This window comes from Cynoglossus semilaevis, chromosome 18 (genome assembly GCF_000523025.1).
Source record: "Cynoglossus semilaevis isolate Cse_v1.0 chromosome 18, Cse_v1.0, whole genome shotgun sequence".
Taxonomy (NCBI): domain Eukaryota; kingdom Metazoa; phylum Chordata; class Actinopteri; order Pleuronectiformes; family Cynoglossidae; genus Cynoglossus; species Cynoglossus semilaevis.
Window position 1 is genome coordinate 3,682,163 of NC_024324.1, and position 25,406 is coordinate 3,707,568.

Sequence of the window (25,406 nt, forward strand, 5' to 3'; positions counted from 1 at the left end):
CCTGCTGAGTAAGACCTGAGCGCCGCACCGTCAACCCCCTAAAGATCTGATCCTGTTCCACTGACTTTGGGAAGAACGTTTGTTCTTCTAATGGATGGATGGATGGATGGATGGATGGTTATGTTTGAATGGGTGCGTGGACAGGCCGAGCAGGGCAGGACATTTCAAGGATGTTCAACGCACAGAGACAAAGACGGGTGGGATAAATATTTTCACCACTGTCGGCTTCAGGCGTAAACACTGCTGTTGGACAAATGGTCCACGCTTTTGTCCCATGTTTCTTTGACTCTGCATGACGTAACTGCAGTTCACTGTGGCCCTAAGGTCGCAGATGCATTTTTATAACCGTTCTGCTTCGTCACATAAACCTTACGTAAACCTTCACGAAAACTTCAGGTTTTCTGCTCTATAAGGAACGACAGATGGTTTCGTTCCATCTGGGAGTTCAACGTCGAGTCGTGCCCTCATCTTTAAAAGGTTCAGTCCACCTCGACCTTGACCTTGACCTGCACGGTGTCCACAGAGATTACTGTCATCAGCCTGTCGACTCTACTGCCCCGTCATCCAGCATCTAGACCTAGAAAACAACCAATCAGCTTCCTTGTTGTCAAGGTACTGCTGGGAATAAAATCTTGGTTCTGTTAACAAGTGTTGGTCTTATTGGTTTTAGAGAGGAAGAAAAACTCAACTTCTCAAATGACCATCCTGATGACCATAAAAAGACAAATAAATAAATAAAAAATGATCAGAAGAAGTTGCACAGACCACCTACACTTTCCAGACTGAGAAACAAAAACTGCCCACAACCAGGGACCTACTGGACAGACTGGCTGCTGTTGTTACTCTCAAGCAGCAACAGTTGTTGTTCTAACAAACAAAGTCTCTTTAATCAAATGTGATGCTCAGATGTCACTACTTATGTTAATCTACTGTGAAAATCAAGTCAGTTAAATAGTCCTTTCAAACTACTACACTACTACATGTTAATGTACTGTGAGAATCAAGTCAGTTAAATAGTCCTTTCAAACATATCCATATAATGACTTCAACAGTCAGTTTTAATGCAGTGTCTCCATAGTGTTGATTTAACACTTGGATCCAAAACGACAACAGAAGAGCTGTGAAGTCGCACATATCACATCTCTAGTAGGAAAAAAAAAGAAAAAAAAGAAATTGGAGTCGACAACAGTTCTGTTTCCTGCGTCTGATTATTTAAAAAAAATATTTTAAAATTCTCACCTTTTTTAAAGCAAATTTAGACGCGAAGCTTAATTAGAAAAAAAAACTAGAAAATAAAATTAAATCAAAGATGATGTTGACTTATAGTATAATACACTATTATTAACCATTTATAAAAATACAAAGAAATACTGTAAATACAGCATTTTTTAGTCACCCACCATAAATACAATAATTTGTAATAATAACAAATAATAATAAAAGATAATAAATAATAAATAAATTAATTGTATTTTTTTTTCAACCAAAGTTTGTAGTAACATCTTATTCAGACATTAAGGGACCGTCATAATTTGCATGAAAGTAAAATGTCCCATTTAACAACAAAAATCTTTCCGCCCTGGGCTGTGACTGTTTAGCTCCGTCCCTGCTCCACATCCTGACAGACGTATCAGTTGTTGCTGCTTCAGTGGTCAGGGACACATGAGTCAGAGCCCATCTCTCTCAGTGACACAAGTCAGTGAATCACAACTGAAGGAGCCAACTTGTCCTGTAAGGCCTAAAACCGCTGCGCTGACAAATTGCATTAGGGCTGAATGACACGCTCTGATCGGCCGTGACAAAAAAAGGAAACACAAACGTGTGTTGTTGAAGTAACAGAAGTTCTCCGCAGCATCTCTCCATAAACTGGGGCAGGAGTTACATCTGAACGTCAACAAAATCCGTCCGACTACGCCTGAATAAAACCCAGATAAAAACTGAAAAAAAGAGAGATAAAATATTCATCTCTGGAACAAAGAGTGTGTGCGTCTGCAGACAGCTGCGCTGCCTCACCAGCAGCTTTGGAACGTGAATCTCCTGAGACAGTGTGTGAATGAGAACCTAGGGGGGAAGAAGCTGGAAGGCTGACAACGTTGACGCTGCGACTAACTGACGTGGGTTTACCCCAGGGCCGTGACACGTGTGGCAGTAACATCTTCAGACAACAACCTGAGGTTCTCTGATAAGGAGCCACGGCTTCAGAGAGGAGACGACGCCACCTGTGGGAGATTTAATATTTTAAAGCAGATGAGTCAAAAGTCCGGCCCTGAAGCCAACAGTGACACTCCGGCTGGTTTTATGTGTCCTGACACCCTTCATAAAACTCCTCTTTTTAAAGACCTGCCAGCTGTGGACGGGTGATATATGTTTCAGGGGCATTTTTCAATTTGAGCAGATTTTATAACTTTCTCACAGGCAAATTTGAAACTTTCTTCTCGGCTGATATTAAGCTGCTGTTGCTTCATCTTTCGCCGGCTCTAAGCTTTTTTTTTTTTGCAGTCTCCATCCTGCACTAAATCATTGAATACATTTATTTGGTATATATTTGATACATTTAGGATTTTTTTAGGGGTGAACTTTTCAGTATATTGCTAGATAATTATTACCCGTTTTCGCCTGAATTCTGGCTAGCATCCAGCTAATTCTGACCTTTTATATTTGCTGTGGGTCCATTTATAAACTATAATTTCCATTTTAATATAATCTTCTTGGCATTGAATATTGTTTGTTTAATTGGTCGGCCTATTTGCAAACTAGTGGCGTCTTTGGTTTTGAACACATTATGTTGCTACAGTTTGGCCAAAGTTTTTCTCTCATAGAGAAGCTAAATCTAGGACAACATTTTTCATTCTCATTTAGCAAATGATGTTGTATTTTGAAAATACATATATATATAAAATATTCTTAAAAACTTAATATTTTATACCAATTTAACTGTTCTACATCTGGTCTAATTAAGGTTCTAAAATATTCTTGTTTTTGATTAGGAGGCCCATACGGCTTGCTAATTGTATAATATAGTAAACTTAATATTTTATACCAATTTAAATGTTCTACATCTGGTCTAATTAAGGTTCCGTGTTACCTGAATTTATTGAATTGATTTAAAAAGATTTAAATCCATCTCAAACTTGCGGCTAAACTTGATTTACATTTTCTATTTGCATTTTAATACTTTCTTAACTGAAATCAATCAGAGCATTTGAATCGTAAACATCATGAACCCTCCATCCAACCAAAGTGCTGCACATGTTGCGTCATTAGAAGGGAGTTTGTCACTCCCTTGCAGTGTCACTCGTTGACTACTGTTCAACCCTTTTGACATGGTAAAGTATGAGAAACATGCAGCAGAGCAACAACAACTGAAACTCCGTGCGTACGACTCAGACTTGTTCCTTCACACAGGTTAATCTTATCAGCTCATGTAAATCACTGACTGGCTCAGAATAGAACTCACACCTCACACCTGACAGGAGAGACCCAAAAGAGGGTCAAACCGAGTGACTACTGGACAGTGGCTGTGTGGTACACGTCTGACAAATATACAACACCTGATCATGACATAAAGAATGCAGAAGGGCAACAGCCTCATACCAACCACACCTGCAGAGATGGGCAAACAAAACAGGAGAACAACAGCACAGACCTCACAAAAAACAAAACAAAAACATACCTCTCATTGGATTCTGGATCCACAAAATGCCCCCAACTAGGTGAGGGGACTGACCGAGCATCCCTGACCTGGATGGACACAGCGGCAACTCCAAAAAAAAAAAAAAAAGGACCTTCACTATTTTAATCTAGTGAAGATCACAGAAGCAGGAAGGAGAAGCGTGTGACTTTCTCCCACATGTCACAACAGCTGCTGGGGAATGAGCTCAGACACCATCCTCAGACAGGTGGTGGAGAGAAGGATGAGCTTCAGACACTGATCCACAAGGCTACACAATTTTTTTTTTCTTCCAGATTCTTATTTAAAAAAAAAGATTGCAAGATCTTGCTCCAGCAACGCTGTGTCCTACTCTAAGGAACACTCAGTACCCTGTGCACCAGGATGTGGTTATGCAAAAGAAGTGGACGTAGACTGTTGCACAGTGAGGGGGGAAAAGGGGCTGCGCGTTAACACCAGACTTTATGGTCTTTATCATACGAGGGCAGCAGCACAGTGGGGGGAAAAAATTTTAAAAAATCAAGCACTTGCCTCATTTGCAAAAGGTTATGCTGATGTAAAATGATCAGGTCACTGGATGCAAAACAGAGGCTGCAGCCCCACCACCCCCCAACCCGGTGACAGCCCCGGACACAGCTCCATCCAGCGGTACAACTCAGAAAAATATCATTTCATTTTCAGACCTATCAATAAAGGAAAACGTGTTCGGCAGAAGAGCAAGAAGGCGCGTGTCTTACCGTCAACGGCCATCGTGCTCCTCCACACATTTGGACATCACTCAGTGAAGCAGGAAAAGTCAACGCTCTCTCACATTCTACCTTGTTCGGCGTGTTTTCATCACCACTTTGCTGCGGGCAAAAGCCGAGCTGCACTCTCTCACTCACTCACTCACTCACAGATGCTGCCGCAGCGCAGAGAACTCTGGGAAATGTAGGCGCTGTGAGTTAACCCAACGTCTCAGGCAGGGGTGTTAAACTCATTTTCACGGGGGGAGGCAATAGCAATACAGTTCCCCTTGAACTATTCCTGACGTATCAACACATGTTTCTGCAAGTGATCATATTTTATACAAGTTACAAATATTGTTCATTACTGTGTAATAATGGAAAACGTTTAATTTATCAGGTTAAGAAACTCGGGTGCATAAACTTTATTAAATGCTTTTTAAGAAATAAATTATAGCAGCGTTTTTTTTCCTTTTTTGAATGATGTCTATATGATTTTCATATATTTTGCTGACTGGGCAATGACAATAAAGAGCTTTATGACAGTGAAAATTGTGAAGCTGTAACCTTTTGTGACTAGACTGTAAGGGCTGATAAAATATTTTATTTTGAAAAATACAAAGGAAGTGGTACAAGGCTGAAACCTTGAGTGACTAGACTGTTAAGAACTTGTAGGAAAATATTTTATTGTTGAAAATAAAGTCAACGGAAGAAGTTCAACGGCTCCGTTAATAAAGTCGTGTAACTTCACCAATCACGGACTTTTTTTTGTGATGTGATGTTTTTAAGTTCACTAAGCTAATATAAGAACAGAACACTATTCAATTGTTCAATACCGAACACAAACAACACACAACAATGTTTTGCTAACTTAGGTTCCATTTGGGCCTAGTTCGAATCAATTAACCTGCCAAACTACCGGTGTGATATTTTAATCCAGTTAGCTTCACAGCTCGACAAACGTAAGTTAGCATCCGTTGTGTCTTATTAACGGTCAGTGACATAGCAGTGTCATAGCATTGTTACCACTGTGACGTTGGTACAGCACAGTAAATAACATGTAGCCCAGATTAATTTTTGTTTTCCCCCCTGAACTTTTCACCAGAAAATTCCCCGGACACGTCGCTGTTTGTGAACTCATTCGTAAAGTATAACTGTACCAGATTCGCCATGTTTTTCATTCGTACACACTTGTGGTTAACGACTTAAACCTCGTAATTTTATTATTATTTTTCTTCTCAATGTAGCCCTAATACTTCGTTCTAAGGGAGGAAGAAGGGAAGGAAGAAAAAAAGAAAGAAGAAGAATAAAGAAAGAACTTCAGTACATTAAAAATAGTAAGTTTTTCCTTGGAATTCAGTCAAATAAAACTGAACGTTTTACATTCCAGTGTTATTTGAATATGTAAAATTTAAAAAGAAATGTTAAAGATATATATATAAAAGGACAGTATATATCAAACATTACATATGTAAGTGAGTTTATCTTTTTTTTTCTTTTATAGCACCTGACAACGAAGATGCCATGATTGGAAAAACTGGAAGGTAGAGTGACTCTTACTTCATGCATCTTTGTGTCTTATATTCCAGTTCACAAAAATAGATATGAATGGAGGAAAATTATTAAGACGTTACCACAGAAGCTCTTTATGAATAAGTGGTGACTGTCAGGCCTATACTTGGCAATTCAAAGTGAAGAAAGACGTGAACTCTCACCACTCCACTGCAAATAATGACATAATTGGGCCACTTATGAAGTCAACGTTTGTGGAAATCTATGTAAATGGCAGGTTCATAATTAATGTAAAATCAGTGGAGAAAAAGGCGACAATGACAAAAATGAATGAGGATAAAATTGCTAAAAAAAAAATCTCCCATTGTCGCCTTGACATGTTTTACAGAATAATTATCAGGCACAAATCTTTAAAAATTGATTTTAATTCCAGCCTCTTTGACAAGAACACAATATCAGGATGTTAGTGCCAACGGATACTGAATTTTAGGAATTGTATTCTATTCCTTTAATTATATTCCGCAGCTTCTGTAGCTTTAGAAATTCTGGAAACAATGGGGTATTCCTAATATGACTTTATGTAGAAATGAGTCACATGCTGTGTTAGATTTGCAAAATAATAAAATCCGCCTGGGTGGCCCACATCTAGTATCTGAGCATCAACAATGTGCACCACAATTCAACCAAAAACCAAACCAAAAACCAAAAACAATGTTGACCTAGATTGACCAGTTTGGTCAAACATATCATGAGTGGAAGTGTGCGTCCCACATTCTGGATACCAGATACAGGACATTAGAATCTCTCTCTCCACTGAGCTTTCAAAAATTGACGAAAAAAAAAAAAAGTTTTTCTCTTTGCCCCAAGACAGTTGTAGTTATCCTTCACATTAATTATAACAGCCAGGGTCTTAGAGGAGATTAAAAAAGTGCTGTGCTCTGCTCTGTTCCCACCGCACTGTGCTGGGTTCACTGTAATGAGTGCTGAGCCGCAGGAATTCAGGCAATGAAACCCAATCCGTGCATGAATTACTGCAATACAGCCTACTGCAAAGCTACTGGTTATTTGGTGTATTAACACATACCCGAGTAGATCGTTAACATAAGCCTGGAGCAAAGTGCAAAAAAGACATACCGTATGTGCATTAAAAAAAACAGAATGGAAACCTACAGTGTGTTGGCCAAAAGTCCCAAGTTGTACTGTAACTTGTGAGTCTTCAGGTTTCTACAAAAATAACTGCAAAATGTTTCCAAAATCCACATCCATTTATTTATGGAGCCTTGTAGTGTCTGTGTCCAGTGAATACACTGCACCACAATGTGCTGTAAATCATTTCCTCTTCCATTTCTTACATCGATGAAGGGATGCAAATTAGCCGTAGGAGTATTTCCAGATACATACTTTGACCCAGGTGTTAATGTCTCACACCAGCAGAGTAATGATCACCCCATCGTCCTGGCCCTGCCACAGCATCTCTCCTTCAAACTCCACCTTCCCATGTTTCCTGGCTCTCATCAGAATCCCAACTACCTTATCCGAAATGCGCACATATCTGTCGAACAGTTCGCCGAACGTGATGCGTGTCTTTCCGTCCGCGTCTGGGTCGGCCATAGTCCTGATGACGTAACACATGTCGGCTATCTCGCGGTGGATGTGTTGTTCCGCACGCTTGGCTCTCTCCGCCGTCTTCGTGCCCTCTTTGGGGCGTCCGTAGCCCTCCTCGCCCTTCTGGAGGCGGAGGGACATGGAGTAGTCGTAGTCAAAGTATTCACTGAAGGGGTTCAGTTTCTGGTTCACAGTGTGCTCCGAAGCCCAGTTCTGCCAGCGGCTCTTCAGGTTTCCCACAGGGCTGTACTTTTTGGAAAGAGCATTGATCTTGTTGGCGTCTTCGGCTTCCTTTTTATACCTACGGTAGAAAAAAGTGTTGATATTACGAGTGCACAGATACAGGACTGTTAAGATGCAGCCGGTGTTGTAGTTTTGGCTTGAAGTAAAAGTGAATTATTGTCGTGCACAACACAGCGCCGCACACAATAAAAATTTGTTCTCAGCTTTTGACCCATCACCACAGTGAGCGGTGAGCAGCTCCAGATGAGCGCCCGGGGAGCAGTGTGTAGGGATGGTGCCTCAGCTGCACCTGGTGGCTGCTGGATTAAAACCTGCAACCCTCTGGACACAAAGTCTGCTTTCTCAACCACCAGTTCAACATTGCCCTGTGAAGCCTATGGTGAAAATAGAAATGCAGAGCGGGCTTAAAGTGAAACTCTGATGAAGTCTACGTTAGATATAAAGGTTAAAGTCCAAGAAGCCAAAGGAAGAATTTTAGTTAAGTTCAAAAATGGAGGCTACAAGTGGTTGTTGAGTTAAAGATCCCCTTACTGTAGATCTCAGAACTGAACTCATCTTTCTATGTTACCTATAGGCCAGGTCTATGTTATAGTGATGTAACCTCTGGTTGGCTGTAGGGCAAAGCCTCCAATGACTTCATTGTTCACTTTACCATTCTCTCGTTGCCCTTTGATTGCCCTCTCCAAGGCTACCAGAGGGCAGTGGTGAGTGTGAGAGAGGATGTTCATCTATTATGTAAGGCCCTGTGATGTAGTATCACCGTTAGTTGTCACTAATTAAGAGAGTGTAGGACAGTTCTGCATCGTTCTGCTCAATGACTGACTCTTCAGTGTTAATGGCTGTTCAATGCATCACATAGTATTTCCTTCACGAAAAATATTATTTTTGTGTTTATATTTGAATGTCATTTTAATCTGTGTTTCACAAATTTTGCGGCATTTAATGGAGATTTTTAATTTCAGTAGCATTTTGGATTTCTTTGATTCATTAAATTTTAAAGCTATCTTTTATCTAACTCTCAGCTTCTTGGGGAAATAACTTTTAACTTAACTTTTGTACCTCCTCTGTCCCCCAGATACTCACGCTGATACTGGCGCTCTCTTGATCCTCACAGTTGACACAGTGTCTCCCTGACTGTCCTGTGGCTCCGCTTCTTTAACAAAACTGTCCAATTCTGTCGGACTCTTTTCTTTGTCCCTCGTGTCCTTCTCTGCCTCAGGATGTCCACTGTCTTCCTCCTCCACGTCCCCCGTGTGTAGCTTTCCCGGACATGCACCGTCTCTGTCTCTGTCCTGCTTCTGTTCGTTCTCCACCTGCTTCCAGCTTTTGGTCAGCGACGCCACCATGTTGGAGCACTTCCTGCGTCGCGTCGGTGAGGTTTTCTTGGTCAGCAGCCTGTCTATCTCCTCATCCGACGGCAGAGTCTCTTTCTTTATCTTTTCAGCCAAAAGTCCCACACCCACGCTTTTCTCAGTCACGCTACTGGTCACTGTCTTCACCACCTGCTTGGTCTTAATGAGGGACACATTTTCTGGTGACTCCGCAGAGGTTGGAACTTTTTCTACTTTCGCCTGAGTCTCTTTTAAATCAGCGTCCACGGTGGTCTTGTCTGGAGTCGGGGGAGGTTTCTTGGGGACCCAGGTCCTTTTGGGTTCTTCTGGTGCTTCTGAGTATGGACACCATCCAGTGGGCTCACTGGCCTGCTTTTTCTCATTTTCCCTGATCCATTGCTGCCAACTGCTCGCCAGGCCGCACACCTTGGTGATGGTGCGGAGCTTCTTGATGTTCCTGTTGGTGGACGGTTTCCTCTGCTTGTCAGACATTTTAATCTGTATAAAAGAGCAGTTTAAGTGAGCTGAAAAATGTGCTTCAATAAATTCATCTCCACTCCCCGCTGATACTTTACTGCCCTCCACTCGCAGTCGCAACTCTGAACTGGGGAAAGGCAAACCCTCAGTGGCCGGTGGAAAGTATTTCAGTCATTCCAGGCCACGGACCTGATCGTCTTTCCCTGACACTGGTCACCTCTGTGCGCTCATGTTTCATCACAGATTGCTCAGCTTGTAACCAGAGGTAAACAGGGCTGCAGATCTGAGAGTGCTGTGGCTCATCAGCCGGAGCACAGACTAATTCATACATTAAATTAAATTTAAAAATTTTAAATCTAGCTTTCTAAAATTGGGTTATGTATTGGTTGTTGAACAGGGTCAGAAATGAAATCAAAAATTGGAAATCTAGCTTTCAAAAATTGGGTTATGTATTGGTTGTTGAAGTTTTGTCTAAGCTATACCTAAAATTAAAAATGGAAAAAAATGTTTTAATTTAACTGACAGATTTAACAGCTAAGCCTTTATCAAGGCTGGGAATAGACTCAGGCCTCAGAAAAACAGTGGCTAAATGTTAGCCAGGCTTTTGTTAAAAGGGATAAACATTAGCAGAATAGAAATAACATTCAGCTAAATGTTAATTAAGTCATTCACTCATTACAATGACATCACTTGGTGTTGATTCCCAGTTGTGGCGACTGTGATCACTCATGCTTCTTCAATTTGGACAGGATGGACACAGTATTTAAGCGGAGGACAGATGGAGACACAGGTGGAGACTCAGAAGATTGCTTTCGGCGGCGGCGCTGTCAGGATCTGATTCAACAGGAGTCCGTCTGGCCTGGTTCCATCTTGATGGATCTGAGTAAGTGCCATCTTTCCATCCATCTAAAACCTAGCCATGCCCTCAAACTGGGCTCAGCGTTATTATGACAGAGTCACCGAGACAGGAAGTGTACTTTTCTGCAGAAGGTTTAGGATAGAGATGAGCAAACAATAACACATTTGCTGCACAACTGCTTCTGGACAAACGTTTTTTTTTTGCAAATGGCCAACTACCACCTTGCTGAGTTATATTTATTTATATTTATTTATATGCGAGTTGATATTTAGTCTTTCTAGTAAAAATTATTTAACCTCCATCTACTACAAACACGGGTTTAAATAATAAAAAAAAAAATGCTCCAGTTTTATTTTTAGTAAAAAACACACTTACCCGACACTTAAACCAGACTGCAAACCTGGCAGCTTCTGAACAAGAGAGACTGGTTTCCACAAATCTGAAACCTGATTGAGGTGAAGGAGGAGCCGATCGTCTCCTTTTACCTGGGACTGGGTTTAGTCTTGCACTGCGGACGGCAGCGTCGTAACAGTTTTGTCGTCACAGCAGCCGTAGTGCACACTGTCATCAAACCAATTACCCCTGCAACGTGCAGAATTCAGCACAGACACCAGTGTTAACTGCTGGTTTTATGTACACACACAGTGTTATTTTATATGTGCTGGTTTTTTATGTTTGCATGTTTGCTGGAAGAGATGCCTCGTGTGTGTGTTTATAAAAAGAACTAGGCTCACACACCCATACAGCCGTGAGGCTGCAGCTGTCGGCAGTCTGTCATGAAGAGTGGAAGTGACTCATCAGCTCATAGCCTTTTCACAGCTCAAGTCAACTAGTTAGAAAAATACATTTCCCTGCTTTACACTCACAGTCGATTCCTAGTGGAGGTTTAGCCCGCCCTCACGTGGACAATTTGGTTCATTGCAGACGATTTTTTTATACAATTTTACATCGTAGTTTTTCATCCCCTCCCCTTGAAAATATACATTTGATATCATTTTTTTTCATAAGATTTTGCTTACATGGACTTATGTTGAATATTGGACCGCTTGTCGTCCAACAGAAGAAAAATATTCACCAGTTTGCTGTGACATTTTTCGTCATTTAACTTTAACTCCAAGTTAGTAGCAATACATCAGTCATCCAGCAGATGTCGCCAAGAGACCATCAATTCAACAATAAGGGTGTAGCTGATTCCCGCTGATGGGGGCGCTTTTAAATATTAAAATAAAGTACATTTGAATTGTATATATAACGTTGCAACACAGTAAATTACAGTAGTTATATTTGTCTAAAGTATGAAATACCTTAAAGTCAATTAAATACAAATTGAAATTCCACTACAAGTTTGTACACATCCTACAAATATTAATACAGCTTACAGTAAAATGTGTAGTTTATGATTATGATTTTAAAACAGTAAATGTATTTATGAGTAGACAGAAGTACAAGGCAGAAGTGAGAATAACAGTTGCATTGTGGGATGTTTTAGGTTGAGGTGTGAGGATCGGTTGTAATCTGACAAAGCCCAGTCCTTTTTGTTTTGTTGTGTAACTGCAGATTTTATGCCAGTACATTTCCACAATTAGAGGCTGTTCTGATTATTTGGACCAATGAAGTAGGTGATGTGGAAACACGGCACCTGTTTCCTGGTGTACACTAACATCTGCCGCCTGCTCTGTTTACTGTCCACGGCCCGGACGACCAGATCTTATTATTTTTGGCCGTCTACGTTCACGAGCATTATTTGTGCAGGAATGAAACTGAGCAAGGCTCCGGAGCTGTTTCTCTAACCTCTGTGTGTGATCCTGAGTTGTGTTATGCTTCGGGGGATCTTCATGTATACACTTGGAATGTTGTTGCAATTAGCAGATCAAAATCCCTCCAGGCGGGAGATGCTCAGGACTCTTTATCTGGCAGAGATGTGACCTTGGTCAGAGTTTATATGAGGACAGGTGTGAGTAGTTCTGAAAAGAAGCTGTTTTATCATCACATTTTGTGAAGATTGTTGCATTTATTTAAAATGTTCAAATCTGCTGCTGTCAAACATATTGGTGATGATAAATGAAGTTGAAAAAAAACTTGCTGATGTTTAGGATTCAGTTGTTTTTTTTAATCGTAGGGGGACGGTTCTTTTCTTCCAAACATGTCCAAAAACTCTTTCTTATTGTGGTGCTTGGAATTGACCACGATGGCTGGTATTTCCTTTTCTAAAATAAACATGAGCTTTTAGGACTCATCAGCTGCTGACTCGGCGGTTGTTGTTTGCGCTGTTAGTTATCTTTGCACATATCTTTTTTTCTATCCTTCCCATTTAAAAGTTTGTACTACATGTATTTGATAGTTGTGTATTGACAAGAATACATGCTTCACATCAGGTTACTAAGATTAAAAGAGACTGATCTACATTTGTGATCACTTTAATGTAATTTCAGGGACATGCTTAAAGGCTAAAAAGGAATAACACAGGAACATTGTAATATTCTTGACAAACCTTTAGCAATTTCTGCTTTTTTTTAAGTCTTCATACCACGTTTTCATACCATTACCTATGTTTTTTTTGACTGATCTACATTTGTGATCACTTTAATGTAATTTCAGGGACATGCTTAAAGGCTAAAAAGGAATAACACAGGAACATTGTAATATTCTTGACAAACCTTTAGCAATTTCTGCTTTTTTTTAAGTCTTCATACCACGTTTTCATACCATTACCTATGGTTTTTTTTAATTTAAGTGCATAGGAAAGGCTGGTATATTTTGTACAAATTACTTCTGAACTGGGTGGTGTTAGTCATACTTGCACTTAAGCACTTGCTACATGTCTGTTTCACAAATCCACATGATTATAGGTTTAAGTATCAGCAGGAGCAGGTGGAGACTCCTACACCCAACACTGACTTCATTAAGAAATTAAAAAAAATAAAACAGCAATTGCATCTGTTCTGGCCCAGAGAAAGTAAACAGTTTTTGTGGAATCCACAAATGCGTCCTTTTGAAGGAGCTGAATGTAATTGTTTGGCTTGGCTCAGATAAATAAAGATGAGGCCGAGAGTGAATTCAGAGATAGCCCATCACAAGGGTCAGCGAGATCCAGACTGGGATGCTGAAAAGAGACCTGGTCTGACGAGACGATGAAGCTCACAACTGGAGCCAGACGTGTCATCTGAGGTTTGGAGGGAGCTTAGAGGTCCCTGGATCTGGATTTATGGGATAGGTTTCACGTCAATGTTTTTTGGACGATGGAAGCAGAAGAGGAAGGAATATGACAGAAGATAAGACACAAGCTCTCTTAAGTGGCAACTGTTTACAGTTTGGAGGCTTGTAACGCAGCTGTTTAGTGTTTCACGTCTGTCACTGATAACTGCTAATGGTTTTGAACAACATTCAGAAACTACAGCTGTGAAGTGTGCTCAGGCCCAATGATTGTGTGAACTAAATGATGAGAGCGATGGTCTCAGAGTCTGTCCAGGGTGGAGCCCACCCTCACCTTCACCCTCACCCTCACCTGATGACTGCTGGGTTTGGCTTTCGGCAACCCTGCAGAAAAGGATTAGGTAGCAGAAGTTGGATGGATGGATGGATGGGATTAAGTATGAACTAGGAGTTGTTTTATGACTCTTTTGGTTATACATTTAGACACAATGTATTATATGTATACAATGTATAAATTGACAAAGAAGGGGTGTTTAACAAAACATCTAAATGTCTGACAGCAACATTTCCAGAGATATGAGGGAATGTGTTAGTCTTTTCCATTAGATATTTGTGTTAATGCATGGTGTAACTTCCACCAATCATATGAATTAATGTTGCTCTTGGCCTGCAAGGCTACAGTCGGCATTCACACTTCATTAGTTCTGACCGCAGCGGCCTCTGGAGCAGTTGTTGGCCACACACTTCTTGCTTGTAACGTCTCCGTTTTATGATGCTTTATGGACAACTGAGCTCTGAAATAAAAAGCCCAAAAGCAAACCTGGGAAATTCACACTTCCACCGTTTTGGTCCCACCTCAGCCGCTGACATTCAACCGTGTGAATGGGAACATTAAAAAAATATCCTTGTCAGTTTGAAAATGTAGAATGCATACATTTAAATTGTAAGGAGTGCTTTGCAGCAGAGAACCCTTTGACTTTACTATCACTTTGACTGAGGCCTGCAACTCGTCTCAGCCCCACGCCCTCTGTGTACACCACGTGTCAGTCTGACTCCCCCAGAACATCCATCAAATCCACGTCTCTTTGACTTTTCCTCCACCAGGGAGTCCCTCACCTCGAGCGGCGTTTACATTCTTTTTCTCCTCCATTTATTTTAAAACACAATGCCCTGTACGCGAAATCCTTCTCCTCCATTTATTTTTTCTAAAACACAATGCCCTGTACGCGAAATCATCGCTGCGTGATGAGAAATTGCTTTTTAATTGAAGGAAAAATAATCCTAATCCATTTCCAGAGTTGGAATTATGTAAATATTAAGGGATTTACCAGGATGTTTGTTAACCTGATAATCAACGGCTGACGTTTATAACACAAACGCCAGGATAATAAATGATGGTCGGGTGTCGGCGGTTGTGAAGAAATCTCAGACTGTCAGGTTGTATTTGTCCATTTACAAAAGATATTAAAACAGTAAGTGTTTCTGTTGAGCTTCTCTGAAGAAAAAACAACAAGTCCTTTAGTGTCACGTCCAACCCCAATAAGGAAACGTCCTCACTTCTTTGACTTGGAATCACAGTCAGGAGGCTCTGACGGCCAGTTCTATTAAAGAGCGAGACCTTTATGTTGTTGGCCAGGGCTTGTTGGAGGCAGAATCAGCAGACCAACTAATCAAAGTTTGACTTAAGTTAATAATGTGTTGCCAAATGGGAAATCCAGCGAGGTGTCTGCTGCAGCCTGAAATGCCTAAAAGTGTTTTGGAAAAGACATGGACAGAGCTTTGATTGGCTGCTAACACCGGCCTTGCTAAAAGGAATGCGAAGCATTTATGTTTTCTAAATGTTTGTGTTATGATATGTTCCAAAAATCATATCTTGATAGTTGTTTTTTTGTAAATCCTAATATGCAATATATAATTCAATATTTTTTTAGAGTGATTAGATGAAGAAATGTCTGATATGAGAAATTTATCTCAAATACAATTACAAAAAAAGTATGATTTCAAAGACAATTGTGAATATATTTTTCGACAACTTAGTCGGGCGTATATTTTTAGTTTGATTAAAAATATATTTCTTATCAGGAATACATAATTACATCCATAAAATCTGGTATAAATCATGAAAGAAAATGGAAAAGAAAATGTTTAATATGTCAGGGAATAAAGTTTGGATTTCTTGGACTTTAGTCAGAATTCCAGTTTAATTTCAGAGAAGAAATGTTAGAACTCTAAGCACTAGAGTCCTATCTAATTCTCCTTGGACCGGTACGGGTCTGCATCTGTTGGATGTCAGTTGTACTGGCCTTCGTTCTTCTTTATCACAGATATCTAATAATCGTGTTTCTGACCCTAATTCAAATGAGGGCACATTCATGGGAAACTGTTTGATTAGATCTGATCTGAAGGAACGTGCATTGACTAAAAGACAGATGTTATATTTTTACTCTTACTTCCTCTCTCTCTCTCTCTTTGTCTCCTCAGTTCCTTGTGAGCAGGTGGTCTCATAGGGGGATTTGCAGGCCCTTACTGTTCATACTGTTCATACTTCAAGCGATCTATTTTCTTATATCTGATCTGGTCAGGGTCCAAAACTGCCCGTCTGCATGCAGCTCAGGGCCCCACAGCGTCCCAGTGGGAGTGTCATCAGCTCACCGGCCCTGGGCTCTCGCTCAGCTAACAAGAAAAACCTTTGTTTAGCTTAATACATAAAATGTTTGTAGTTGGACTCTTGGGTGCAAGAGAAAAAAAAATCAGAGTTTTGTTAATACATTTTTTTCTGTTCATTCAGTGGAAAGGAGCAACAGAAAAATGTTTAACGTGTCTGTGGCTCATTAAGCGGTGTAGTTGTATGACATTCAGATGGTTGTGGGATCTAGTCCAGACCTGGTGGGTTTTACTCAGCCCATCCGGTAGCCTTGCTGTCACTAGACAATTGGCAGACGCTGTGATGTAAAGCGCTTCAAGATTGAATCCAAAATATAGTTGAAGTGATTATTTATCTTTTTCAAAACGACGTTTAAATAATAATAATGACTAAATCAGATTTATTCTGTTCATTTCATATAAACTGTTTGATCCTGGCCACACATGACAAATGTTGTGAGGGAGCTTTACAGCAAGCAGGTCACTGGTTCCCTGGTTCGGTCTTGGTCGTTCTTTCTGTGTGGAGTTCACACCGATGTGGTCGTCCAGTGACATGATGGTGGCAGCAGTGACCCCTCAGCTCTTTTGAGCCCTGCTTCAAACTGTCATGAGATGAGCACGTACAGCACGAACTGATGCTAACCACAACCATATCAGTAGAAACCTCTTCTCCTTGTTGGTTTCCAGCAGTAAAATACAAAAGACATGCTGTCAGTTTGTGAAGAGAAATGGCACATCCCTTGACGTCCCCCCGTGATCCACCAGATCATAAGAGCTTAGGAAGTGCTCTGGAGTACCTCCTGTCCCGACACCAACAAAGGACACAGCCTAAAACTCACATAGGTGTTTGCCAGCCTGTGCATACCCACTTCACACTCTGCTGCATTTGCACCCTCTATAGAACACATTCCACCGAGGGTGTCGGGTCAGTTCAGGCGCTGAAGGACACGCAGCGGTTTGCAGGCTGCAATAATTTGTTTAACCTCTGATTAGGCCCCGGAATGTCAACTATGAGGACACACTACAGGTCCCGACAGCATCGTTTGACACTCTGGCAATCTGTCATTTCCCATGAGCAATCGAGCACAGCGAGAGACAATAGCCACTCCAGCGACTGCAGAGAGGGAGGTCTAATCTTTTCACCATCTGGTTTGGTCTTAAAACAGGCGGAAGAGAGCGGGTGCTTCCATCTTTGTCATATATCTGGAGACGTTCCGTGTCAATAAACTTGTTATGTATGAGCCAGGGTACAGTACAGGATTTGTGCAGAAGGATTAAAAAACCTATTTTAAAGCTAAGGAATATCCACCCTAAGCAGCAGATGTTCAAAGTTGTATAAAAATAACTTGGAAAAACTTTTGGAATTAAGATTTTAAATAAAACAATAAAATTTGAAAAATATAGCTTCGAAGACAATACAGAATGCTAAATAATATATATAATATAATAAATGTGTTTATAGATAAGGTTATTCTTCCCTCTAGTAGGCTTTTATCATGAGCCCAGTCATGATCTGCGTGATTGATCATGCGATAATATGTCCTCAAACTTGCTTTGCATTAGACGAAATACAGTTCAACACTTAACCTAATATTTGTAGCTACAGCGTCTAGCCAGCCCACTTCTATCATCACATCAATTTGTCTAAAAAAAAAAAAAGTTCAGCCTAAGCCCAGGTTGAAAACATTAGTGCATCACATGCTCTCTTTATTTAATCTAGCAACACAACACTTGACCACATGTTACAGAAAAAAAGATGTTTAAATAAATCTAGAAATCTAGAACTGAATGAGGTAAAAGCAGAGTTATCAAAGGCACATTTGTCCAGGGTTATTATCTTAACTATGTTTTATGCTCAATTTCAAAACACCACTGTAGTTCTGGCAGATTACTACCCCCCTCCCCCCTCCACCCCACCCCAAAGAAAAGAGAGCAGATTTACATACGCACATGTTAAACTATAGTATGCTAATAAACATGTCAACGGTAGTTATACATGTTCCAGATACACAAGGTACATGTGGCAAGAAGATAAAGTGTAAGTACTTCACACCAGGGTCTGTTGTTGTAACATAGAAATTATGAAATACAATATGTGTTCACACGCCTCTCTCTCTCTCTCTCTATGATGGAATCATTCATTTCATGGTTCATCTGCAGCTTTTGTTTTTTCTCCGCTGCATTGATGAGAAACAGAAACTGGCTTAGGTTTGGTAGTTGTGTCGTTGTGTCCATGACAACCTTTTTGGACCTAATTTTAACTAAATGAGCTGCTCTTTGTGTTCTTTTTGCCAGAGGTTAGATAGTGAAGTGAAGTAAAAGGAGACACAGTAAAAACCAAAAAGAAATTAGATTCATGTGTGAAACAACAGCTTAATATAAGCATTTTTGTGGTCAGAAAGGTTCATGATGTGCTACATCATCAAAATATATACCTCATGACAGTTACTTGTACATGCAAACATAAAATATTATCCACCTATATTACACAGATAATACACATATGACAGGTCAGTCCAGGAAATTTTTGCTGTATAATATGTTCGATTGCTCGATTTCCAGGATATCAAACCCACCACCAGGCAGCTTAAAACATCCACTGGACTGTAGACCTCATGGGAGCAAGGTTGGATCAGTTGTTTAGGTTTGGTTTCTTTCCAAGGTTTGGCCTTAGTAGGGTAACATGCGATGAAGGAATTTTGAAAAGTCACAGACTTCTCATAGGCCACAAAAACAAGTGAAAAAAGGACTCCCTTTGGTTCCTGATGAACGTGGGCTGCACCATAGTTAAACTAAGGACACCAAAAACAGTCAATGGCTTCAGCAAAGATTCATGTCTTCATGGCTAGGAAGATGATGTACTCTGTGTGTGTGTTTCCGACTGAATTGATGGCAGATATACTCTGTGTGTGTTTCCGACTGAATTGATGGCAAGGGATGTTGAACCTGGAATGAAAGAATTTACTTAGATACAGTCGAACACCTCTCTAAGGTAAAGACAGATGAGTTGTTGTGGTTGAAGAAATGTGGAGCCTTGAAGCTAATGTAATGCAACAGAAACGCAGCTGTGGCTTTTACTGCTCGTTTGGAGTTGTTTCGTCTCTATTATTGGAATACCAAGAAGGATCGCATCGACTTAATAACCTAAGGATGCCATCACTCACTTGACCGTTAATAGGTGATCAACCCTACAAACAAAATAAAAATAATGTCCTTGCTTTTTTGTCTTTTATTGGTCAGTAAGGTGATGGCACAGTCTCAACCTTGGCAAATACAAGATGTTTCCCATCCAACAACAAGGCCAAATTTATCAGAGTCCAGGATCTAATCCAATAATAACCAAGCATTTAGAACTCTAAAAATAAACACACTTTGTCGAGACAGCAAGTCTACATCTGCCAATGCTGCAAGAGAACCTCATGACACTTTCCGACAAATCATCACATGAATTACAAGGTCACCCTTCCAAGTTAGCATGTGTTACATTAAACGATGCAGGCAGCAATTCAGTTAACAACGTACAGTACAAAAACAATAACTTTGGATACTGTTTACATTAAAAAACAAATGACTACATTGAAACAGTCACAGATCTGTGAGCAACACTTTACAAAAATGTTTAATTTGTGTCATTGTAGCCTTCAAATAGATTCCTGTCCTGCAGTTTGAGAGGCAATGCTGCTCCGCAATAACTGCTTTACTTCTTGAAAGGTCAAGTTCTTTGTTTACACATCTTCAGGAAAGAAAAGAATTTGTGATTCCAACTGAACTTTATTGGTACCAGAAGTGTCCACAATTCCAGGAGTGAGTAAACCTAAAAGAAGTCAGTTCATAACTGATGAGATATGATGAAATCATATCTTGCCACTGCCTCTCTCCGCACTCAAGGTTCAAATGGAGGAAAGGTTACGAGGCAACAGTAGCACAGCAGTAGCAGCTGCTTTTAGGGTGCTATGGACCATGCTGAATACAAGATTTATTGGACGACTCCCATGGCCAGCGAAACTGAGATGAGAGGAGAGGATAAAATAGGAAGCGTTCCTCTATCGTTCTGTGCAGGAGGCGAAAGTTCACAAGTTTAGAAGACTATGAGAAGTCCAGGGGCCGGATCATCATGGCCGTGGCTCGCAGCGAGTAGCTGGGACCCTTGAAGTAGTGCCACTTGATACCGTTCTGCTTCCCTATGTGCTGACCATGGGTGAAGTACATGCCGTTCAGGTTGGATGGGCCGCAGGCATCGAACCACCAACCTGGGAATAAAACAGACACAAAGGAAGACAGGCTTGAGGTTAGCTATGCACACCTCCTGGAGGACAACTATAGCTTTACTTTACTATATTTTACTATTGCAGTCTCATTCACAACCTTCTTGTTCTATTTTTTTTTGGTCGAGAGCGGTAGCTGAATGTTGAAAGATAAAAACTGACCAAAGATGTCATGTTGGGTCAAGATGTTGAGAAAATCCTTATGTCCTTGGTTGAAGATTTTCCATAGACCTTCATCTGGACTTTGGCAATGGTTCAGCACAGATGGCGTGTCATTGCTATCTACCCAATGTGTTCCTGTCACAGGGTTCAGTGGTGGAGAAGTGCCAGTTGAAGAACACATTCGGTACCTCTGTCTATTTAAAGCGTGGCATGTGCGTCAACTCTAGTGGGAAATTGATTCTGTTTTATCTACCTTCCCTGAAGTTGTCATTTCTGGGTTCAGGCCTGGCTTCAAGATACCACCTTAGTGGGTAAAGTGAACAATCTTTATGGTCTCTATGCTCATTATATTTGGCACATCTCGCTCTACGTTCTGCATGTATGTGGTCGAGTTGGAACATCCTTTGGTAATTGTGACAGGTCCTGGATTGGCTTCACCTGCCTTGTTAGCGCAGTCGGTAGAGTGAACATCCTTTTGTAATTGTGACAGGTCCTGGTTTGGCATCACCTGCCTTGTTAGCGCAGTCGGTAGCGCGTCAGTCTCATAATCTGAAGGTCGTGAGTTCAATCCTCACACAGGGCATGATTTTATTTGTTACTGTAATTCCCCAGCCTGGGATCAATAAAGTTAACTTTGACTTTGTTTGTTCCAGATGGAACATGCTCAGAGATGTGCACAGTTATAGAACATATGTAAGGTATGGCATCTGTCAGTCACCTAATCTCACACACCTGGCAGCAACTATCAGTGAACAGGAGCAAAAATCTGACAGGTCTTTGACAGTTGGCATCGATCACTGAGATATGTTTCCTGTTGATTGCACAGCTAAGTATGAAAATGTGTGTTTTCATTACCACAACTTCACAAAATCCCAAGGCTCTCAGGGCTAATAAAAAAAATCCCAATTAGCCACTGTGTACACTAAATAGAGAGACTCAGTTTGGTAGTAGCTTTGTTCTGTAGTTTTAGCTCCAACTCACACTTTTCGTGAGTTCATTTCGTGCAAGCTGCCGTTTGAATGATTGAATTGAGTTTGGCAGCGTATGCTGAAGGTACAGCATCTTCTCACAGTCCCCTGCTTGTTGATGAACCACAGACCTTCTAAAATCCCACACGCACATAAACATACCGTGTGCAGGTCAGCAATGTCTCAGAGTTTATAGTCAATATCTTCCCGGTTTCCAGGAGAACGAATTTTACTGTCTTGTAAAATGGTAGTGATGCATTCTTTCAAAGGGAAAGAACCAAACTCAGTGGGAAACCAATCCCACCTCCTACTGTCAGAACTTTATCCCTACTGTAAGTTCTGTTGCCGGGTAAAAGTCCACATTACATCCTCCTCCATATCTTTACCATGACATGCTGTTTTTGTCCTCGTAAATGTAAAAGTTGAAGGGGTTTTCCTCCTGCGTAGTCTGAGGCTGTTAGCTGTATCCTTATTGATGCCAGGGATAAATCAGTTGAAATCCTGTACATACATTAGAGTTTGTGAAGTTCTAGTTGCGACCCAGTTTCAACTTAAACTTTGTGCTGTCATCCTGCTCCTATGTAGATGGATACAGACAGGCAATGAATCAAGCAGCGCTGGTGTGTTGATCGGCGATCAGATGTCGCTTACTCCATTCACAATGACCTAAGACGTAACACTGATCTTGCATCTGCTGTGAGAAATGCTTGATTGGTACCAGGTCAGGACTTTGCAGCGGTGGAGCTGCCGAGCGGTGACAGCGAGGGTCACGGGGTTCCACTTACACAGCAGGAGAAGCAGAGTCATTTTAAATCTGTCTGACACTTTGTACCGCACCCAAAGAATTTCCTCATGCGCTCATTTTACGGTGAAGTGGTGAGTGAGGATGGAGAATTTGGTCCGATCGTTGCAGATAGATGTACTAATGGCTTCATAGTTTAATGCTGACATCGTCCAAGAGCGGATTTTGAAAACAATGACCTTAAGTCTTTAGAAATGGACAGTAAACCTTATGGGAATGGTCAATAATCCAACTAGAGTAAAATTACTTTTTGGAAGGTAAAACAGATGATGAAGCAAAGGCTTTGTTTTGGTTTGAGGGTGTGTTCAGCTTTTTGGCTTTCTTCTTTTAAATCAGAGCAGAAATATTACATGGACTGAATCTGGTTTGATCTGGTTCACACACAGTGATTATACTAGCACTTTTACTGTTGACCTAAATTAATCACATTGGCAAGATCAGCAGTGCTATGTAGAAAAATGTTGTTTTTTATCTTCTTGTTACTTCACATTTGCTCTTGAATCTATTTTGCTCTTTAGGCAAACATTTTAACCCTTTCACTCTCTGGAATTTATTCTGTTTCTTTGATTATTACACCTTGTCTTACACTGAACATTTTGAACCAGTGAGATTTCCCAACTGTAGTAGAAATGAAAAAATATAGAAATTTAGTTTTTCTTGCAAAGCTGCAACCCACCTGTTGATTATTGTCCATAAAAAGTGATGGATTCACCCTTACGACCATGAAAAGAGAATACCTGGTTTTTGGTTTTTTTTTCATCTATCCTAATTACACCCATGTCTTTGCTGCACTTACCCCCAGTGAACATGAGGGCGCACTTGCAGAGGCAGTTGTCATTGTCCATGTCCTTGGTGCTGAAGTCGGCTCCGTGTATCACCAGACTGCTCTGTCGACCTGCCGTCCCACTGTGGCTTTTCAGGAATAGCCTGAAAGACATCACACCGGAGACAGGGAGACGGGGAGGCAGGGAGGGAGAGAGAGAGAGGGGAGTCAGGACATGAAAACACGTTTAGAAAAAAAAAAAAGTGAGGTGAGGGGAGGTGTGAATGAAGACAGAGATGAAGACATAACAGGGTATAAGAAAACGTCCCCAGAGAGATATTTATGTTTTGTTGTGATTGAGTACATGCAGAGCACCTGGAACAACATGAAGAGGGCAGAGAATATAAAGTAAGGAATGAAAGAAAGGACAAAAGAAACAGAGAGCGCACACACACTGGAGGAGCCGGACACGTATAGTGAGAGAGAGCACGTCGTGTAAGGAATGTCTGAGAATCACATTTCCGTCCGCAGCTCGGTTAAACGTTATTTACGCAGTGACAACAGACTAAATCACTAAATACCCACATATAACAGCGAGACACAGTATAAGCTGGACAATAAGCAACCTGTTAAACCTATCATCCCCACAGGGTGCAGACGCAGCAGGCATGTGAACAGTCAGAGTTTGGCATTCACGTGTGCAATAATTCTCCTTCCTGTCTGCTTGTCATAACTTTCATGATATTTTATGTCAGCCCAATTTTACGGTTTTATTGTTTAATAGCATCTTGGGAATTGTAAAATGCAAATTCCATGTAAATAATTAAAAATATACTGGATTGCTAGATGTTTGATAAATCCTGAGTTAAGGCCTTCGGTTTGAAGTAAAAGCCAGCTGTAGATAGGCTGACAGATGAAAATTAAAAATACAAAGTAATTGCTAAATGTTAGCATAAAAAATTAATTGTAAGTAATTGCTAAATGTTAGCATAAAAAATTAGCAAAAAATATATAGAGAGAAATATCCACTACTGCAGCAGAGATGCCTCATACCGAGATTGCTGTCTGCTAAAAATGTTGAATTTGAAAATAAAAAGCATTGAACCTAAAAACACAGTCTGTAGAGTGAAATATGGAGGTCAGTCTTAATGCTGCGGACGGCCAAAACTATATGACACAGCCGTAAATGAAAGTCTCAAACAGGCAGCAGTAAACCTCCAACCTGCTCGTCATCTACCGAGTCTGAGAGCATACTTGGAAACTGGTGTAAAACTATTTCCAAGAAATAGTTTCCTGGAAGTGGAAGGTTGATGGCTAGCCTGGACGAAAGCCTAACTTTCATCTCTCCTAAAAAAACATTAACTTGCTGGACACTTACCCAATAATTGCATTTTTTTACTAACTATCGCGAATAGGTTTCCAGTTCTAGGTCACGCTATTATTTTTTAGGCTTTCTACATACTAACTATATAATAGGATTTCATTTCTAAGTGACGCTATTATTTTCGGCTTTCTACAATTTCTTCACAAATGCATTTTTTTTTTTGATAGTATCTGTTGTGCTGTGAGACCTGTAAAGTAAACGATACATTTCCAGAAAAGATAGCGTACATTAGCCTGCACCACCATCAAAGTCTAAACATGTACATCACGTATTAAAGGTGTTCTTCAGAAATCGGAGAAATTGGAAGGAATAGATGGAGAATTTCTGTAAACGGGATCAGCAGACATGTAATTCAGAAGGTTATAAAAAAAAAACACCTTATGTGATCTGATAACTAGGAATCACTTCCAAACTAAATGTCTTTTTGCACTTGATGCTCCGCACAAATTGAAAAAGAATGGAACTGTTGGAGAGTGGTTTTCTCCAGGGTGTGTAAATGCAAGCAGATCTGACTGTTCCTCTGACAACACTATCATGTGTCGTCGTTTCTCCCACGCTCCCATTTTCACTTGCCGAGCCCAGCAGAAACGATTGCACGGCCTCAGTGTGGCGCTGATCCAAAGAGGTCTTTATTATTGGGTCACAACTGCTCAATTTCAAAGACAGCAATTTCCTGAGTTTGTTTCTCAAAAACAGAGGACCGTGGGCCTGCGAACCTTGCAAAATGAGTAAGCACAAAGAACAATTCTCTTGTTTTTGACACCTCAGCTTTTGGTGCTGTTTAATCTCGTGGCCATCGTAAGTCGTCAGGTTGAACATCTCAAAGAAAAATAGGCAGCAGACT

General features: G+C 40.6%; 3 protein-coding genes, 1 long non-coding RNA gene and 1 other non-coding gene across 6 annotated transcripts in view; 2 read left to right on the forward strand and 3 right to left on the reverse strand.

Annotated features, from left to right (window-relative positions):
• The window catches only part of samd12 (sterile alpha motif domain containing 12), a 73,542-nt gene extending 69,182 nt beyond the window's left edge, over positions 1 to 4,360 (reverse strand). Inside the window, 1 exon segment of the mRNA XM_017041376.2 lies at positions 3,674 to 4,360. Coding sequence (XP_016896865.1) covers positions 3,674 to 3,734 — 61 coding nt within the window. The 5' untranslated portion in view covers positions 3,735 to 4,360.
• Positions 4,361 to 5,069: 709 nt separating this feature from the next.
• On the forward strand, positions 5,070 to 17,555 carry LOC112488515 (uncharacterized). Of its 2 annotated transcripts, XR_003052644.1 has the most exons (6): positions 5,070 to 5,357; positions 5,501 to 5,551; positions 5,643 to 5,732; positions 5,900 to 5,939; positions 10,313 to 10,446; positions 16,057 to 17,555. It is a non-coding gene; the product is annotated as an uncharacterized LOC112488515 (long non-coding RNA). The 2 variants fall into 2 exon arrangements; XR_003052643.1 differs by lacking the exon at positions 16,057 to 17,555 and having other exon boundaries at positions 5,071 to 5,357; positions 10,313 to 10,512.
• abrab (actin binding Rho activating protein b) lies at positions 5,948 to 9,876 on the reverse strand. Its single transcript, XM_008331178.3, has 2 exons — positions 8,839 to 9,876; positions 5,948 to 7,813 (listed from the first exon to the last, which is right to left on the reverse strand). Exons 1-2 carry the CDS (start codon positions 9,576 to 9,578, stop codon positions 7,330 to 7,332), a joined length of 1,224 nt encoding a protein of 407 aa, XP_008329400.3. The 5' UTR covers positions 9,579 to 9,876; the 3' UTR covers positions 5,948 to 7,329.
• Positions 17,556 to 19,427: 1,872 nt separating the features above from the next.
• Positions 19,428 to 25,406, reverse strand: part of LOC103394045 (angiopoietin-1) — a 30,201-nt gene continuing 24,222 nt past the window's right edge. Inside the window, exons 6-7 of the mRNA XM_017041291.2 lie at positions 23,212 to 23,342; positions 19,428 to 20,468 (exon numbers count right to left, since the gene is read on the reverse strand). Of these exons, the coding sequence (XP_016896780.1) occupies positions 20,305 to 20,468; positions 23,212 to 23,342 (295 nt within the window). The 3' untranslated portion in view covers positions 19,428 to 20,304. The remainder of the gene's footprint in view (positions 20,469 to 23,211; positions 23,343 to 25,406) is intronic.
• trnam-cau (transfer RNA methionine (anticodon CAU)) lies at positions 21,156 to 21,228 on the forward strand. The gene has a single exon. It is a non-coding gene; the product is annotated as a tRNA-Met (tRNA).

Coding starts and splice junctions, on each gene's coding strand:
- abrab (XM_008331178.3), bottom strand. CDS start 9,578: ATGTCTGACAAGCAGAGGAAACCGTCCACCAACAGGAACATCAAGAAG. Junction 7,814..8,838: donor AAGAGAGCGCCAGTATCAGC/GTGAGTATCTGG, acceptor TTTCTACCGTAG/GTATAAAAAGGAAGCCGAAG.